The 16,736-nt window shown below is 43.8% G+C and overlaps 4 protein-coding genes across 4 annotated transcripts; 2 read left to right on the top strand and 2 right to left on the bottom strand.

Moving 5' to 3' along the window:
- The first annotated feature begins 10 nt into the window (after window positions 1-10).
- Window positions 11-2,279, top strand: LY89DRAFT_720520 (MFS general substrate transporter). Its single transcript, XM_018218576.1, has 7 exons — window positions 11-435; window positions 487-518; window positions 570-655; window positions 790-806; window positions 868-1,584; window positions 1,634-1,964; window positions 2,014-2,279. The coding sequence occupies exons 1-7, from the start codon at window positions 170-172 to the stop codon at window positions 2,245-2,247; spliced, it is 1,683 nt and encodes a 560-aa protein (XP_018068505.1). The 5' UTR covers window positions 11-169; the 3' UTR covers window positions 2,248-2,279.
- Window positions 2,280-2,505: 226 nt separating this feature from the next.
- LY89DRAFT_686673 (uncharacterized protein) lies at window positions 2,506-3,458 on the top strand. Its single transcript, XM_018215339.1, has one exon. It carries the CDS (start codon window positions 2,618-2,620, stop codon window positions 3,317-3,319), a length of 702 nt encoding a protein of 233 aa, XP_018068504.1. The 5' UTR covers window positions 2,506-2,617; the 3' UTR covers window positions 3,320-3,458.
- Window positions 3,459-4,022: 564 nt separating this feature from the next.
- Window positions 4,023-4,533, bottom strand: LY89DRAFT_130574 (uncharacterized protein). Its single transcript, XM_018205240.1, has 3 exons — window positions 4,514-4,533; window positions 4,145-4,458; window positions 4,023-4,091 (listed from the first exon to the last, which is right to left on the bottom strand). The coding sequence occupies exon 2, from the start codon at window positions 4,388-4,390 to the stop codon at window positions 4,154-4,156; it is 237 nt and encodes a 78-aa protein (XP_018068503.1). The 5' UTR covers window positions 4,391-4,458; window positions 4,514-4,533; the 3' UTR covers window positions 4,023-4,091; window positions 4,145-4,153.
- An 11,627-nt stretch (window positions 4,534-16,160) lies between these two features.
- Window positions 16,161-16,623, bottom strand: LY89DRAFT_736195 (uncharacterized protein; the record flags this gene model as incomplete). The annotated part of the gene is made up of 2 exons (XM_018220094.1): window positions 16,161-16,561; window positions 16,611-16,623. 2 exons carry the CDS (start codon window positions 16,621-16,623, stop codon window positions 16,161-16,163), a joined length of 414 nt encoding a protein of 137 aa, XP_018068502.1.
- Window positions 16,624-16,736: the final 113 nt, after the last annotated feature.

Raw genomic sequence — 16,736 nt, 5'->3', positions numbered from 1 at the left:
TTGCGGGGAAGCTTGCCATGAAACAATGTCGGCCATTGAAAATCCCCGGATTGAATCAACTTATTCCACATGCATTTCTTGATGTCGTTAGCTATAAGGAGAGCTTACTCGACAAACCCCATTCCCTCCACCCAACTCCACGACGTTGGTAACACAATACGACTTCACAATGGCCAAACGAGCGCATCAAGCAGACATGGGCAGTGATACCATTGACTCAATGTTTGTAGCAGCACCAGGTACAGAGATATTGATGGATGAAGAAGGGCCTGGTGCAACAGAACAAAGACTACACAAGCTTCAACATGCTAAAATTGGAGATGGTCATCTTCTCCTTGTCCCGCAACCGTCACTTACAGATCCAAATGACCCGCTCCGATGGTCGACTCGTAAGAAGGGGGTAGTGCTTATGAATGGTGTTGCTTATGCTTTCAAGTAAGTTGCTTTATGTTGAACTCCAGATGAAGTTACTGACTAAGATTGCAGTGGAGCCGTTACGGGCCCGATGATGGCTGGAGGTTGGTGAACTCAAGAGAGTGGAAAGTGTTGGACGTTATTGACGTTCCCAGGAATGATACAGCTGTCAGAGTTCTTTGGGAAGTCTTTGACATATCTCACATATGCAAATGGGGCGACATTGATCTGCCAAGGCATTGTAAGTACTCTCTTCTTCTCATTCCGCACGTCAGCCTTTCGGAAGTACACCTGCATTTTACAAAGATTTTGGATATTCTTTGAAACGACTGGTCTTCATTTTCAGAAAGCCAGAATTTGCTAACTCTTTCCCAGGGTAATCTATTATGGATGTGAGTGAAGCCGAAGGTCCTATGCAGATCAAATGCATCAGAAAGTGTTGATATTGTCTAGGCCACTTGCTGTCAAATACGGGCGCCGTCCAGTGTATCTCACCTCGAATTTCCTTATGGGAATTGCCTGCATCTGGCTTGCAATTGCTGCTGAGACAACCTACACTCCCTTCATCGTCGGCCGAGCATTCTTAGGTCTTTTCGAGGCTCCCATCGAAGCTATAGTCCCTAGTACAGTCACAGACATCTTTTACCTCCACGAGAGGGGGGAGAAGATATCTATCTATGGTCTTGGCGTTCTTGGTGGAAACGAAATTGGTCCTCTTGTCAGTGCGTTCATCATACAGACGCTGAGTATGCGCTGGGCATTCTTCATTATTGCCATATCGATTTTCATCAATCAAATCACCTTGATATTCTCTATGCCGGAGACGAAATTTCTTGGAGTCCGGCCCCAGATTATGCTACCTAGCCAAAGGATCGAGACAGCAGAGTCTATTCCAGAAGAAGTCCGCACGAAGAGCGAATGTTCTCAGGTTGAACGAATATCAAACGATACCAGTGCTCCGCAAGTCTCAGAAGTTCCAGAAAGGTCATACTGGAAGAATCTAGCCTTCTGCTCTCAGGTTGACCATAGTGTGAGCTTGAGGAAGACCTTCCTTCGCCCTTTCGTCCTGATGACATATCCAACGGTACTCTGGTCTAGTCTTGTATATGGCATGAGCCTGGGATGGAATGTTGTTCTCGGAGCTTCTGTGGCTCAATTGTTTGCCCCACCGTAAGTCTGGAGTGGTCTAGTCCTTCGAGTACCGCTAACATGTATGGAGTCCATACCTGTTCAACTCAGGAGATCAAGGCCTCATTTTCATCTCTCCGTTCATCGGCTCACTGGTCGGAACGTATCTTTGTGGTCCATTGGCTGACCGAATTGCAAATTGGGCTACAAAGCGAAATCATGGGATACGTGAGCCAGAGATGCGTCTACCAGCTTGTGCGATCGCTATTGCCTTGACCTTTTTCGGAGCTCTAATTGCTTCATTGACCTACAATGCGAAGACACATTGGTCAGGCCCTATCATTGGATTCGGTATCTTGTCTGCTGGTGCTCAAATGGGAGCCACACTTGCTATGGCGTACTCGCTTGATTGCCACAAAGAGGTAAGATTTCAATCCTTTTCTAGTGCAGCTCCAATACTAACAAGATTAGCTTTCCGGCGAGCTAATGGTCACAATTTCTTGCCTCAAGTCTGCGATCGCATGGATTTGGACATGGGTCATCAATGATTGGATTACCTCTGATGGACTCGTCGTTGTTTTTATGACTATTGCTTCCATAAATGTTGCTGTATATATGACGACCATCATTTTCTACCTCAAGGGCAAGGCTTTCAGGATTTGGATTCACAAGGCCAATCTACTCAGACAGACCGGATTGGAATGAGACATTGCGTCCAGGATTTGAAAGTTCAAGATAACTTACCTTTCATGAAATGAAGAAAGATTGAATAAATATCTGCTAGAGTCTATTGCTTGTTTAATGAAGATGAGAAATGGCTTTCGACATTTACATGATACATGCGCATGAGTGGGTGGGAGCAATCCACTTAGTCAACTTGACCCCGCACTTCCCCACATGGCCCACCCCACGATCTTCAAGTAACACTTCGGTCTCGGTACCTTTGTAGACATCCGAGTTGGCCTGTTGTGGTACATATAACTAGAGAGGGTTGTCGTTTGTTATCGACAACACTGCATTCATCGCAAGTCCAGATCAGAATAAATTCTTCTTTGACAAAATATCCACAATCAGAATGGCCGCTGAATCAAGTCCGTTTCCCCTCCTCGTCTCCGAAGCCAAACTCCTCCTCACGAACCCCTATCCACCAACCGAGACTGGCTATGCCGTAAATTCTGAAGGCATGCACCATATTGCCGCCACAACATATATGCCAAATTGTACTTCTGAAATGATAGCCTGGTGGTTCGGCTGGATCGAGGATACCGAGAAATATAAACTCTGGCACCCTCTCGATCACGTTTTTTCTTCTAGGGAGGGTCCTAGCAATAATGACTCGATGTACATAGATAGCCACCATTTGGTACACGAATACATTGGTGGTCACCTTGCGAAGCTGAAAATAAGCTTTGTTTCTCCCGAGAAATATTTTGGGACGGAGTGGGAAGAGGATTTCAAGAAGGAAGGATATGAACTGGCAGTCTGTGCACGTGTTGGAAATTGGGATGATGAAACGAATGAAGTGATCTATAATGGTCATCTGATTCATTTGATTAAGAAGGAGAAGTTGGGAGTAAGGATGAGGAGTCGATTCTGGTTAGGTGATGTGGAAGGAGTGGAGGATGCTCAAGTGAGGATGGAACTGGTCCCGGACTTTTTGCCAAAGGGTTTGTGTCAACATGCCACAGAAGAAATGACAATTCTTGCGGGAGTACTGCCTGGCCTGTATGAGAAGTTCTCCAAGAAGAGTGGGGATAAGGGAGAGTTGAAACTTTAAAGTGTCCATGGATGCGAGTTTGCTGGTGAACCTCTAAGGTTCTATAACGACGACTATAAAATAGTTACAGCAAACATTCGCACTGATTGCATTTCCAGCATGATGTATATCATTAAGGCTAATTTTGCGCCATTTCACTGTGTCCAACAATTTGAAAATGCTGGTGGAATGTAGTTTATGAGACAAGTGTACATATATAGCGTTGGAATGCGTTCAGCCTTAGAGGATCAAACTCAACGCTGACCATTCAAAACTGTAAAAAGTTATGCTATAACATTCAAAACAGCATGTTGTCTCATTTGTTCGCGCTACTATGTATTCCGTATCTCATCCAATGCCGTTCCTATCCTACGCTTATGTGCACCTATCTTAGGTTGGAAAGGGCTTGATTTAGAGTCTCTGACTTCGTCGGAGACTTATAGGCTCCGCAGGAGCTGACTAATCTACTCGCGGCCGAAGGTCAAGTGCTTCGATGACAGCCTCGCTCACGAAAATCACATGACTGGTCTCATTCACCATTTATTTCGCGAAACCACGAAGAAGAGAATTATACATGCATTGCTTTTGCTTTCGAGTAATGCCATTGCAATGCAATTCTAATGCTCCTAGACTCCATGCTCGTCGATGCTTATTCCTGCCCTGCCCTGCCCTCCGATTGAACCCAAAACACAGCCATCCCTCTACCCTAGATGCCTATGCAATGCCTCGATATTGTCTTTAATACCACCGTCAAAGGACCGGCAGCGTTGTGTCGAAGGACGAAGTCGCGAACCTGGATAGACTTGTTAATACTGCTTCCGAAATTTAGAACGTGAATGGGCGTACTTGATAGACTTAATGAAGGTATTCAGTACGGCCCGGAAGTAAGCTCAAAAGTAAAACCAAGAGCGCAATAATGAACACGAAGCGTAGTCGCTCTTTACGTCCTCCCTCGAGTTCTGGTCGGAGAAGCTCCATAACTGCATGTAGCTCTCGCTCTTCACGTGCTCCCTCGAGTTCTGATCGGAGAAGCTTCATAATTTCACGTCGCTCTTCACGTCCTCCCTCGAGTTCTGATCGGAGAAGCTTCATAACCTCGTCAGCGCTTATTTCGTTCGTGTTGTCGTTGACAAGGTCGGTGGGATTGTTTGGGAGAGAAGCTAAGACTAGAAGTTAATTATCAGCCGTAGTTGACGGACCGCAAATTGATCTTACCTGCATGCTCAGTGTGCTCGGGTCCGTTGTTGTTTTCAAGGTGAGATACTCGATCCTGATTATCTTTAGATTCAGACACGAGACCAGACGGAGGATTTAAGCGGACGAAGCTGAGACTATCGGCTTCAGCCCGTGGAGACGTGATTTCCTTCTCCTGCGACGACATGATTTTGCGGTAAGCGTGGTTATTGCGTTGTTGTGTCGTTGCGTCGTTGCAATGATTATTTTTTTTTAAAATTATAACGAAAAATAATTGCTTTAATAATTAACGAAAAGTTTTTTGCCATTGACCATATCTCAACTATAAACGCACAGACCTTTTTGTACACCGCCTAGAAATTTGCGTTTTTAAATATTTGTTCTAGTTTATAAATAAACAATTACCGTTTATAAATAAACCCCCCGCTATTCACGAATAGCATATGCCATTGATAAATAACAGGGTGTTTTATGTATAGCACCCTTAGTTTATCAACTAGCCATGCTATTCATAAACAATTAAAGCATATCGAGCTGGCTATAGCTAAACAACGCCGCTGATAAACAGCCCGGAAATAAAGCCTCAGTCTCAGCAGCACATCTTCGTTAAGAAGGGCATAAGTGATCACCAGTGATGAGAGTTGATAATTACTAGGAGAAGGCGTAGTGCATGTGCTTGTCACATTAATGTAAATTAATATCTAGAAATCAGAGATCAACGTGCTGTGCCCAAACACTATTGCTATGCCCATGAATGCCATTGCCATGCTTATAAATTCCATTCCCACCTATAAACAACCTTTATGCTCCATATTGCCCAAGGAAAAGGTCTTTGATGTTGGATGATGTGTGGAAGTTGGGCGACGAAGAAGAAAAAGTGTTGAGCAAGAGTAGAGCCTAGATGAGTGGCTAGTACGCTTTGATTTATCTCGGAAAACACGACAAACATACTGAGGATGGCACTCCAATCTTATGCAATAGCCGGGAATAGTTCTCCGCAAGCTCCGGGAGGGGAAGGGCCGCCCACGTGATCGCAAGGCTGGCAACTGAGTTAGATTGATAGCAACTTTTGAGTCCCGAAGTATGGAGCAACGATCCAGAGCATTGCGAGAACGAACACAGCGACAAGAACGCAATAAAGCCAAGTAGGCAGATTGCATTTTTGTGCAAGGCAAAGGGGATCATCCTTTGCCAACGACGGAGGAACGCGTGTGGGTTCGGTGACGGGTAGAAGTTGGGGAGCTTCGGTGCGTCCTTTTGCGTATTTCTTAGCTTTCGAGATTGAAAAAGGGAATAGATACATACCGGTATTCGTTGAGTGAGCAGAATCGGCCATGGTGTATTCGTACGAAGGTGGTTTGTGGTCGGTGCACTCGAGGTTGCAATCGCAAGGCATACTCGAGCTTGAGCACAGACCGCTATTCATAATTGGACGTGGTTCGGCCATGAAGACATTTGCTCAAGCCTCGACAAGACTGTCGTTGAGAAATCCGAAGTGCTTTAATATAGCCGTTGTGATCACCATTGTTAGTTAGTTACTCAGATTGAAAAGAAAGCTACGAGGTTGAAACTACTATGGAGTATGGAGCCAGAAAGTCCATGCGCTGGCAGTAACCGTATTATTATTAGGAATCGTCTGTAGGCACGAATTGGGTGGGGGCCAATACCAATACAGTAGTCCGAATCTGATGCCCCGCACAGTCTCAGCCGCAGGGCGTCACTTGCCGCTACCCACCCCACCCCCGCACCCCGCGAGAAACGGGATCACGGAAGACGAGGTAGTGGACGCCCAGGAATAAAACATTTGCATCCGCAGTGAAACAGTGAAACCCTTGTATCCATTCTCCGGGCGATGTGAACTGGTGGGGTCAGCTCCAATCGTCCTAACCGCAGCGGCGTCGGAAAACTAAGACGAAAAATATAATTAAGCTGAAGAAGATGCTGATGATTCAACTGGAGGTGGTACATCTCTACTACCGCTCGTGGCTACATCCGGAACCCCTGCGCAACTCGTATCCGTGGCAAAGAAGAGTTGGAGTGACGAGGTGAATGAGGATACCATGGCCGAGAAGAACCCCGACGAAGCGGAAGCAATGGATATGACCTAAAAAGGTAGGCCACTTTTCCTTGTGGCAGTCCTAAACATTCCTGTACATAGAAATACAATGAATCTTTAAAACCCAAACATCTTCTCGTCTTGATAAAGCCTACAAAGTGACCTTTGCTATCTGTTTCCTCTCCTAGTCCTCTTCTTTCTATTCTCTTACTCTTCTTTCCTTCTAAACGCCTATATTCCTTTCATTTATGGTTCTCTTGAAATCTCTCTTTTTATATATCTCGCACCCTTCTAAACTTTCATATATTCTCAGCAACTAGTTCCCATGCCCACGATTGCTGTGGGCCGAAATGGCAGAGCTATGGTCCTCTGCATAAATGGTAACCAGGCAAAGCAACTGCGAGAGAAGAGGAGTTATTTCGGTTGGAACGCCATCAATGTGAGTAACCATTCTCGAGCCAACGAACCACCAGACTCACTCCTCTATTGAAATGGTATGTGTGCATAGCTTTGATTGACTGATCTGCTGGCTCATATAGCAGAGGGCTGGCTATATATATACACAGAATAGGCCTGTGGGCCCTAAAGTAGTCTATGATTCATAGTATAGTTACTATGATATCATGTGACATCACACTTATTAAGTGATATTCCAACATCCTCACTTAGATTTCACGCATCGACCCGCTCAGCGCTCGAATCAAATACATGGCAACTCAATTTTTTCGACTCATCTATTTGGTTTGCAAACGTTCTCGAGTATACATCGTTGAGCAATCACCATCGTTGAGGAAGGTTGGAAAATAAGGGGTGAGATTACTATTGCGCGCAACAGTTGGAGGTAAGTTTGCTCTTGTTATGGCACGATCTCCTCATTTTTAATACATACTCTAATGCGATAGCGCAGATTCCTCCTCGAAAAGGATACAAAAAACACAGTCTCCCATACGAAGTCTCATCAGAATCACTGTCACACTTTCAGTGAGGTGGAGCACACAGACACCCGTACAAATAAACTAGCGCATTTGAAGACGTCGACCTTCACCACTATCAGGTCTACAACGACAAATCCTTCACGAACCCCTTTATACTCCTACCCCCGAATCGAGCAACAAGCGCAGGCTAAGAAATACGAGATCGTCTGTTTATGGATTGAAAAGGAATAGCTACATACAAAGGAAGAATAAAGAGGATACCTACAAGACTCGAAATTTCCTGCAGCCGCTCCAGGCGTCCAAGAAGCGTTGCTGACTAGAACACTTGCAGGTTGTGGTAACGAGATCAAGCGGAGAATCATGGTTTTGAAATGGTACGATATCATGGCACACAAAGACGCATGGATGTCGAGGGAATGATGTCTTGTTTGTTGGACATATCTGGTTTTGATTGCCCAGACTACTCGATTGTTTGACTCTACACTGTTGGTATAGTGGTCGAGGGTTGCACAAACGTCTTGTTCTTCCTCCTTGACCAGGTCAATGATCCAAATAGGGCATTGTGTTTTCTTTTCGCATTTAATGGGCCATTCACCCATGCGTTCGAAATTAAGGAGCTCATTCCAATATCATTACTTCAACCGAATTAATCTCGAACATGGAAATAAGTGGATTTTGTTTCTGAACTGGACAAGAATAGCTCACAAGGTTGTTATGATGGTCATAATCACGTATCAGGTTGCTGAAAAGCAGCTCTACAGATTCCTGTCTGTTATCCAAAGCAGCTTCTTGACGGATAGCTAACGTTCAAGGGAGCGGTGGTCGGGAATACTTGGAAACAAGCCTGTAGCAAGTGTCAGGGAGTTTTCGCTGGATGAGACATAGAGTCAGAAACCTTTTGTATGGAGCGCCCTTATCCTTTGAGTTTATACGTGCGAGTTCTGAAACAGTTATTTCAAAACAGCGCAGTTTGACGGATGATTATATGGCAAATGCAAAAAAGTGCAGCCTAAATTACTATTCCCTTCTGAACCAATGACTCTTCCTTTCTTAACGTCACGTTGAAAGGGAGAATATTGTGTGACACAGACGGTTCTATGAAAAGTAAGTCGAAAAGACAGGGCTATGTCTACCAGATATTTCATAATCAATTCTTGCTCTGTTCGTACGGTTGACTCTTAGTCAGAAAGAGAAAACAACAACGGATATGTCTGCCAATTCAAGAAAGGTGTTATTAGTCTGGCACCCTTGACAGAGTAATGAAATTTACCATTGGCCATAAGTTTGACTTACTGCGACCTAGATTTAGCTGCTGCCCGCCTCTCACTGCTACTCAATACAGTTTACTTTGTGATACTGCTTTTGAGGTCGGGGAGGAGGGAGGAGAAAGAGAGAGGAGGAAGACTGGAAGGGGGCGAGGAGGAGGAGAAGCTTGGAAGAAGAACGAGGAAAATTCTAGGGAATATTAAGGGAGAAGCTCCAGTGTTTTGCAGATACAGGTGATGATCCCAGCGGAATGCATGTTGTTTCCAGTGTGACTTGATCCTTTGTGACTACGTGCGGTACCATGATTGCTTGAAGCTTGAAGTAGAGAAGTTCTCAAGTATCGACATATTACATATCGTAAAAGGCAGCTACATCTTTAAAAACAACTATTCCTGAACACGAAAATCACACGAGTCAACAGCGAATGTGTATTACCGGAAATCGTTTTTACTGCCTAATCCGGAATGGCGCCTCGCTTACTCAATTCAGGGGTAGCGACGCCCTGAGCATTCTCAGGGTTCTTCATGGCAGCTTGATCACTGATACTCAGAGTAGTATACGAATTGCAATTCGGAGCTTTGAATGTATCTTTGTAGCTGACTCTCATTCTTTTCTTGTTTTTTATTCTCGAGTCAGACTGTTTATCCCCGCGGCAAGGTGTTTCTTCGATCTATACAGATGCAGGCACCATATCTTGGGATTATTATGTACTCGAACTGATTTTTTGTCCTTTTACTGTGTCGTATCACTCCGTCAGACCCAGCTAAGGAGGTACTTGGTAATCGAGAAGAACATCCTTCAGTATGGCGTCGTGGGCTACGTACCTTATCGGGCGCTGGGGGAGAGGCTTAGTTTGGAAAAGCAGGGGGGTGCGTTACCTTCACAGAGGTCGGGTGAAGCTGCGAGGGAAGAGGGATTCATTTGCGGCACGGATGGGAATTCATGGGCGTGTGGTAGCGAGGATGGCGGGATATCTTGAGGTTGGGCTGGAAATCGCGACACTTTACTTCATGGAAGCGAAACATATCCCGCTGAGACTATGTGAAGAAGATCATGGTAACATGGGAACAAGATGAGGATGATCTGCTTGTTCAATGAAGCCTCGTCAATGTGAACTTTTCAAGTGTTGGCATTTTATGCGCAAAACACAAACTCGGCAATTTGAACCAAGGAACATCTGCCATGTGTTAGAAAGACTGTACTACGATCAAGAAATCTTTCAAGACTTGAAATCCAAGCAAATAAGCCATGCTCATCCATGCTCATCTACAGATTCTCAGGTGCATGTGCCCGCCCTCCCTCGCTGCATGTTATTGTAATCTACCTAGGTATTGAGATGATTCTCGGTTACACTAGCTGCCGAAATCTAGTTTCTCCGCTAGTCGAGTTGTTCTCGAATCTCTCGATTTGGCTAAAGAAACCTGAACCATTATCGAGATTCCACATCACCAACGGTAAGTGTTTCACGAGGATCAACACTGTTACCGAGACAGCTCCGATTGTCTCTAAACACTATGTACATCTGCTAAGAATCCAGTGAATAGCATACAGAGACCTCCGAAAGTCTGTTCGCTGATTTTACTTTTTTGTAGAGGACACGATTCTGGATCCGATTTCGACAAAACTGAGACTTGATGTTTACAATGTCTAGACTATGGCGATGGTATTGTGGTCTGATGGGTGCCCGTTTGCCACATAGAGTGACTGGGAACTCCGCAAATCGAAAGTTCCGATTTTTGCCTATGATGGGACGACTCGCGGATCAAACTCGACATATGTTAACTTGTTTCTGTTTAAAACTAAGTCATTGGATGATGAATTTGAGTGCATTCTTATCTATTTCCAGTACCTAAACCGTCCAGATATTCATGTTTGAGTTTTGCGATTTCCACGCTGATATAACGTCTATGTTGTGGAAAATGGTCAACTTTTGAAACCTTCTTATCAAGAACCCAAACTTGTGCAATGAAGCTCTTACCCATACACTGTCCTAATGCTGCTCTTGGATCTTCTAGTGTGTTCATTTTAAAAAAAAATGTCTCTCGTCCCAAAATCTCTGAACCAAAATCCGCAATTTGAGGAATCATCCAGAACGGTCTGCGGGAAGCCTATAATCTGTCAAAACATCGCCGAATGTATCGATATTCGTTTGTAATGCTCAAATTCCTCGTAGCTTTAAGACGAGATTTTAGTGATCCAAGTGCTCCAAGTGCCCTAAGTCGCAAAGTTGACTTTTCAGGAAATAGCCCGAGGAATGATCCCTTTGACCATGAAGGGCTTCGAGTATGTCTATAACATGTATTGAAGCTCTTGAAATGTCACCCAGTCACTTGTATACAAATCCCCGTATCGTTTTGGTTTTACTCACTGCCAAACGTTCCTCCATGTAATCGATTCCTATAAAGGAAGGTCTAGGAGGTCTATGCTCGCTCCCATGAAAGTTTACCAGAATAGTATCAAACATTGAGCTCTATTTTGGAATTTATGGAAATCACCACCAAAAACTTCAAACTAAGCGGAAATCGCTGATATGCATGCAGACTCTTTGAAACTTGTAGAATAGACTATCGGCATGATACCCTAGCCACACACGAAACCACTTTTGTTTATCTCTCTATTCGCGAAATCCCCGTGAGTTGGAAGTCGAAGGCGCAAGCCCCTGAACGCACGTGACTCCACCTTCAACACTGTCGGTCTCCTTCATCTTTTATCTGCAGAGTCTCGTATTGTAGTATGAAGTACTTACAGCTCATATATACTCTTTTAGGACAACAGGTTACAGTTATCCCGTAAGAATCATCGATATGGTTCAACACGTGATGATAAATCTGTAAGACGTCCGACCCCTCGGGGATCCTCCGCCGTTGCAAGCGATGGGACCAGAAACCTTCATGGGATACTTGGAGCTGCTATGAAGTATTTCAGATAGTCTAGACTGCAGTAATCACCACAATATAATGTTTTCCTTCGAGTATCATGGATGTCGAGTAGTCACTTGAGCGCTGTTTGACCAATTGACATTTTCTGGTTCATTCAAAGCTATAGAAAGTCCCTTATATACTTCAAATTAACGTCCAGGGTGAATAAACTATGCTGGTAGTCCCACCGTGCGTATACGGGCGAATTCCCACCCCTCATACAACATCCCCATTGATCGCTATGCGCCAATTCTCTCCCACCCATTGCTCCGTCAGTCTTGGAGTTGGTTTTTGGTCTATATCTATCCTTTGATACCGCTGCTGGTGGGAATTGAGCACAGTTCAATACCGACTCCTAACTAAAACGTGCACTTTTCGATGACGCTGTCGGTATTTCTCAAACTTCAATAGATTCTGCTTCGGGCGCCCTCAAACTTAAAGGTTCTTTACTCACTACCTTCCAGCCTAAAAGGAAGGTGAAATCTCCAAGTTTCAGAATATTCTTGCTTAACAAATTCTTGGTGTGTATATCTCCAGGCTTGAATGTAGTCGAATCCTTGACTAACCAGTGTTCCGACATGTTCAGAATTAGTTTTTGGACTGAAAGCATGTTTTTAGTATGCCGGAGCCAGAAGCCAACAAATTTTAAATTCTGACTTCCGCAAAAAGTGGCCGAATATCCCGATTGATGGCCAGAGCGTGTTTGGAAACTCATTATTCTAGCGCTCCGACATACCTAAAACTAGTTTTGATATAAAAATAAAGTTTTAAAGTTGCCGGAGCCATAATCAGATCAAGTTCAAACGCCGACTACTGCAAAAATTACGAGTAAATCCCTGTTGATGGCTCTGGCGTGTTTGAAAACTTGTTCTTCCAATGCTCCGGCATACCCAAAAGTAATTTTTAGTTAAGCGAGACCAAAAATCATAGCGAGAGGTTTTGATTTTCTGTCGGCCTCCACCATCTCACCTACGACTTACTTTAAAATAGGTCTCATCGCTAAAGAATGCAAGAATCTATGATCGCGAAAGTTCTGGGACACCTTCTCAAACATTTGGTGATTTCCGGTTAGATTATGTGTTGGTGAGAGTTGATATTATTATAACACAAAGAGAATAACTTCTTTTCAGCACTTTCAGCACTTTCTCAAGTAAAATATACTACGTTAAATGAGTTTTGATTAGATATTTCTTGAATAAAAGCAAACGGGGCCCTCCTTCAGCACTTTGCGCAAAATAGCTTCATTTTTTCCCCGGTCAGCATAGTCGCGTTATTAGGATTATCAAGGTTCTGTCTAATAATTCCGAGTTATTAATACATATAAATCTTCAGAAGCCATGAAGACAGATACTATAAGTGCAGGTAAAGGATTCCCTATAAACTACAGTATTTTAGTGAGATATATTATTGGCAAGATTTTATAACTTGATTCTCCACGTCTGTTCAAGTAGATAAAATGATCAAAGTACTGTTAATACAACTTTTTCATAAGATGGAAAACAATAATAGCTCTATTTGAAAGTTTCCCGTGTGTCTAAAGTTGCGCCCAAACCCTTCTTTTTATGATACTACATAAATACTAATATTACCATCAAAAGTCTATATCAAACTAAGTATTAGATATATACCACCATTCTCACTTAGTAGTATGACTTTGTGCTTTAAATTACAAATTCCCGATAATTGTGAAGTCATGGTTTAGCACGTGATAAAGAAGCATAGCGAGGACACCTCTTGGCTCTACAATACTGGTCCGGGAGGATGATATTGTAATAATAAGACTATTTGAGCAGTTTGGATACAAGCGGGGGAGTGTTCGTTGAGCCATGATCAAGTAGAGGTTGGCGCAAAAAGCTACGAGGGACGTAATACTCGTAATCCGCAACCGATAGACTTTACGCTCAACCAGACCTCTATTACATCCATAAAGTCGATTCTCTGAGGTATAGGATGTGTATGCGTTGATGCAAAATATCAATACAATGCGTTGTGAGAACGCCATGATAGAAGCGGTCGGGGTTTTGCGATTTCGAAGCATGCGAGAGCCGGACGGCTGGAAACGAACATATTAGGTTAATTTAAAGCTTAGAACATATAGGATTGGTAATACCAATGCTTTTGCTAAATTTCAAAATTCCACTAATCGATGCTACGAGAATCACAAACCTCTTTACAACTTACTTAATGATGCGTTCTCTTAGCATGAATCGATCATTATGATAGCAATAGTGAGTCGGAGACACGAGTAGTAGTCGCAGCAGCTCATTCTATGAAATGCAGATTTGTCGCCATCCGGCTCAAGCGAAATATGGAATTCTCAGCAGGGCCGATATATCCAAGTTCCTCTCTTCTCTAAGCATCATGTACCTTATTATGATCGATTACTCAATGTCTGATAGTGGTAGGAGTCTGCAGCATAGAATGGCGAGTGTCGTCCTTCCCAGGAGAAATTTCCGAACTTCTGTCTTTTAGCAGAATCAAGCCCTAGCCACTCCTACCGCTCAAGATGTAACGACGATAATCATTTTAAACTGAACAGAAGCCCTCTTGAGCGTAACAGCAAATTTGAAATATTTCCAAAAATGGTGGGCGCATGCGTTTGGGGGGAGATTTCGAGACGAGAACAAAATTCTTCGGGGCAAAGAAAGGAGAGTTGGAAATCAACATGCCATCAGTAAAGAGTGATTTTGAGCAGTTATGGGGCTTCGAATCGCTTATTCAAAGTTTTGAACTTTTGGCATAACTCCATACTATGATCCACCACTTCTCCATTTCTCCATTTCTCAACAATCTTTATCACAGATGAGCTCATACTCCACAATCAGTCCATCACAACTATCAAGAGCCTCCCCATATAGTGGCGGAAAGCATGCATCATTTTCAAGAAGTCGCATTTTGGTAGTTAAGCTGCCTTTAGCAAATCAACATTTCGCTGACGCTCAACACCCCTGCTACGTATCAAGCTTGTGACTCTTGCAAAACAGCGGTTTGAGCTCAAATAACCTTTACAAGTCATCTGAAGCTGTGCGGAATAGATTTGAAAGATCCCGTTTTCATGAAAAGTCTCCCCTCAATAAACGAGGCCTTATTTGAAATACATCAAACACACCCATAGCCAACTAATGCACATATAATTGGGTCCATATGAGTTATTCAAGTAGATTATAAGTATTAAAGTGCTCTAGCTAGCAATTTATAATATTCTTTTGGCTAGCCCCTCGGGGTAACTCGAATAGACACTTGACAATATCCCAGAGATCAAGTGAGTCCCCGCTTAATCCGTACAAACAGAGAGTAGAAATGTACAGTAGAATGTCCTCGTAATATATGAAGTTTCTTAGATCTGTTTTGAAAACATGATCTTCAGCTTCTCTAATTTTTGGCACTCATCCCCGAATATACCCAGTCCATTTGCGCCCACAGACTCGCGATAGGAGGTGGAACATGCACTCCAGGGCATAACAGACACGTCTACCAGTCTTTATCGTACTGAAGAAAGGGAGATGTAAGATGGCGTTGAACGATGCGGTGTTGGCCAAGTGGAAAATGAACAGCAGTTTTTGACCTCTAATAATGCAAGGAAATTAGCACGAGAAAAGAAGTTGAGAATCGAACTCGTTTAGGCTTGCCCGGAATAAGACAGAGTGAAGGCAATGAAGTACAAGTTCGATTTTTTGTTGATGCAAAGACAAGAGAGAAACAGAAGGGGACCAATGTTGATCTTAAAGCTAGAGGCGATGAGAAGAAGCATCAAAGAGCATTATCGCTTATGCTTAATCAATCCATAAGTTAACATTGAAGCCATTGAATGCTGGGGTCCAATGCTCTGTAATAACTATCTCAAATGTTATATCAGGATGCCATCAATTCGAATCACTTTTCACAAGCCTCCCCTTGTTTCAGTGCAACATGAACTTGAGGATCCCCATTGCAACAGGTTTTTCTTGGACATGGTCTTTGTGATATCTCCGGTTTCTCACTTCTGCAGCCTTCCCTACCAGCCTCTCGGTTTACGAGAAAAACGGAAATATTAATGTAATTGATGTTAGTGATAGACCCGAGACCTACGGAGGGGACTGAGGGCATCAAGTATGAGCCATTGGATCTGGTAAGCATTAACTTTCTAGTAGAAAGTTATTTCTTCAAAATCTATGTACATTCCTACCGTACTGTCACTTGATTAGCTCTCAACACCGCTCTCAGAGCTCACTTGCTTCTTGCTTTGAGACTAGAATTTACACTTCTTCACTGGATACACTGCTGTACCGGTGGATTGCAGTATCGCTGCACCGCTGCACCGCTCACAGCACTCGGTAATTGGTGAGGAGAAGGAGTGAGAAGGAGGACAGGAGCAGCAGGTGGACAGCACAGAGGTTTTGAATCCAGGTGGGTCACACGGAATGTGGAGCTACTTAAGCTTACTTGAGCTGGAAAGGGGGGCCGCCGGGGATTCGTCAGGGGAGCATACCAAGACTGAGGATGTACTCATTTTCTCAGATACGAGACTCGAGCCGACAGTCGCGGTAAGGATTGACGTAGAATGGGCCGGCCATCGACTCCACAATGTGATATTGGCTCAAGGTATGCTTTCGAGATTCGTGACAGACTTGAAGGGCCACAGGAGGAGGACACTCCTCAGAACGCTCTCCTTCCAAAATTCTCGTACCGAAATCCTGTTCCAGCAAAGTAGATAAAGAACCTGCAATGTGGAAATTCGTGGCCTCTGTATATTCTTCGGCCTCCTCATCCTCACAAGTCACGCCTTCAATCATCCGAGGTCCTGGCCATGCGCATTCCCATATCATAAGGCGTAACTCGTTTGGTAGCTTCGGAAATAGGTGGAAGGTGTCGGCAGGTTGGTGATCTCCACCTCCATGACTGTCCATCGTACGCACTGTGGTCCAGTTGTTAGCAGAAGTAGATGAAAGGGTGGGTGATCTTACACGGTTGTCCCATCTCTTGTGAATAAAGGTACGGACATTCGATAATTTGTATCGTGCGACGGAAGTTCTGGGCGGTATCAATTCTTCTCGGTCGCCTTCCAGGTAGTGGTGGACACTCAGGTTGAC

This window comes from Mollisia scopiformis, assembly GCF_001500285.1.
Source record: "Mollisia scopiformis unplaced genomic scaffold LY89scaffold_17, whole genome shotgun sequence".
Lineage (NCBI taxonomy): Eukaryota > Fungi > Ascomycota > Leotiomycetes > Helotiales > Mollisiaceae > Mollisia > Mollisia scopiformis.
The sequence above is the reverse complement of the archived record's forward strand: the minus strand, read 5'-3'. Positions and strand labels throughout refer to the sequence as shown.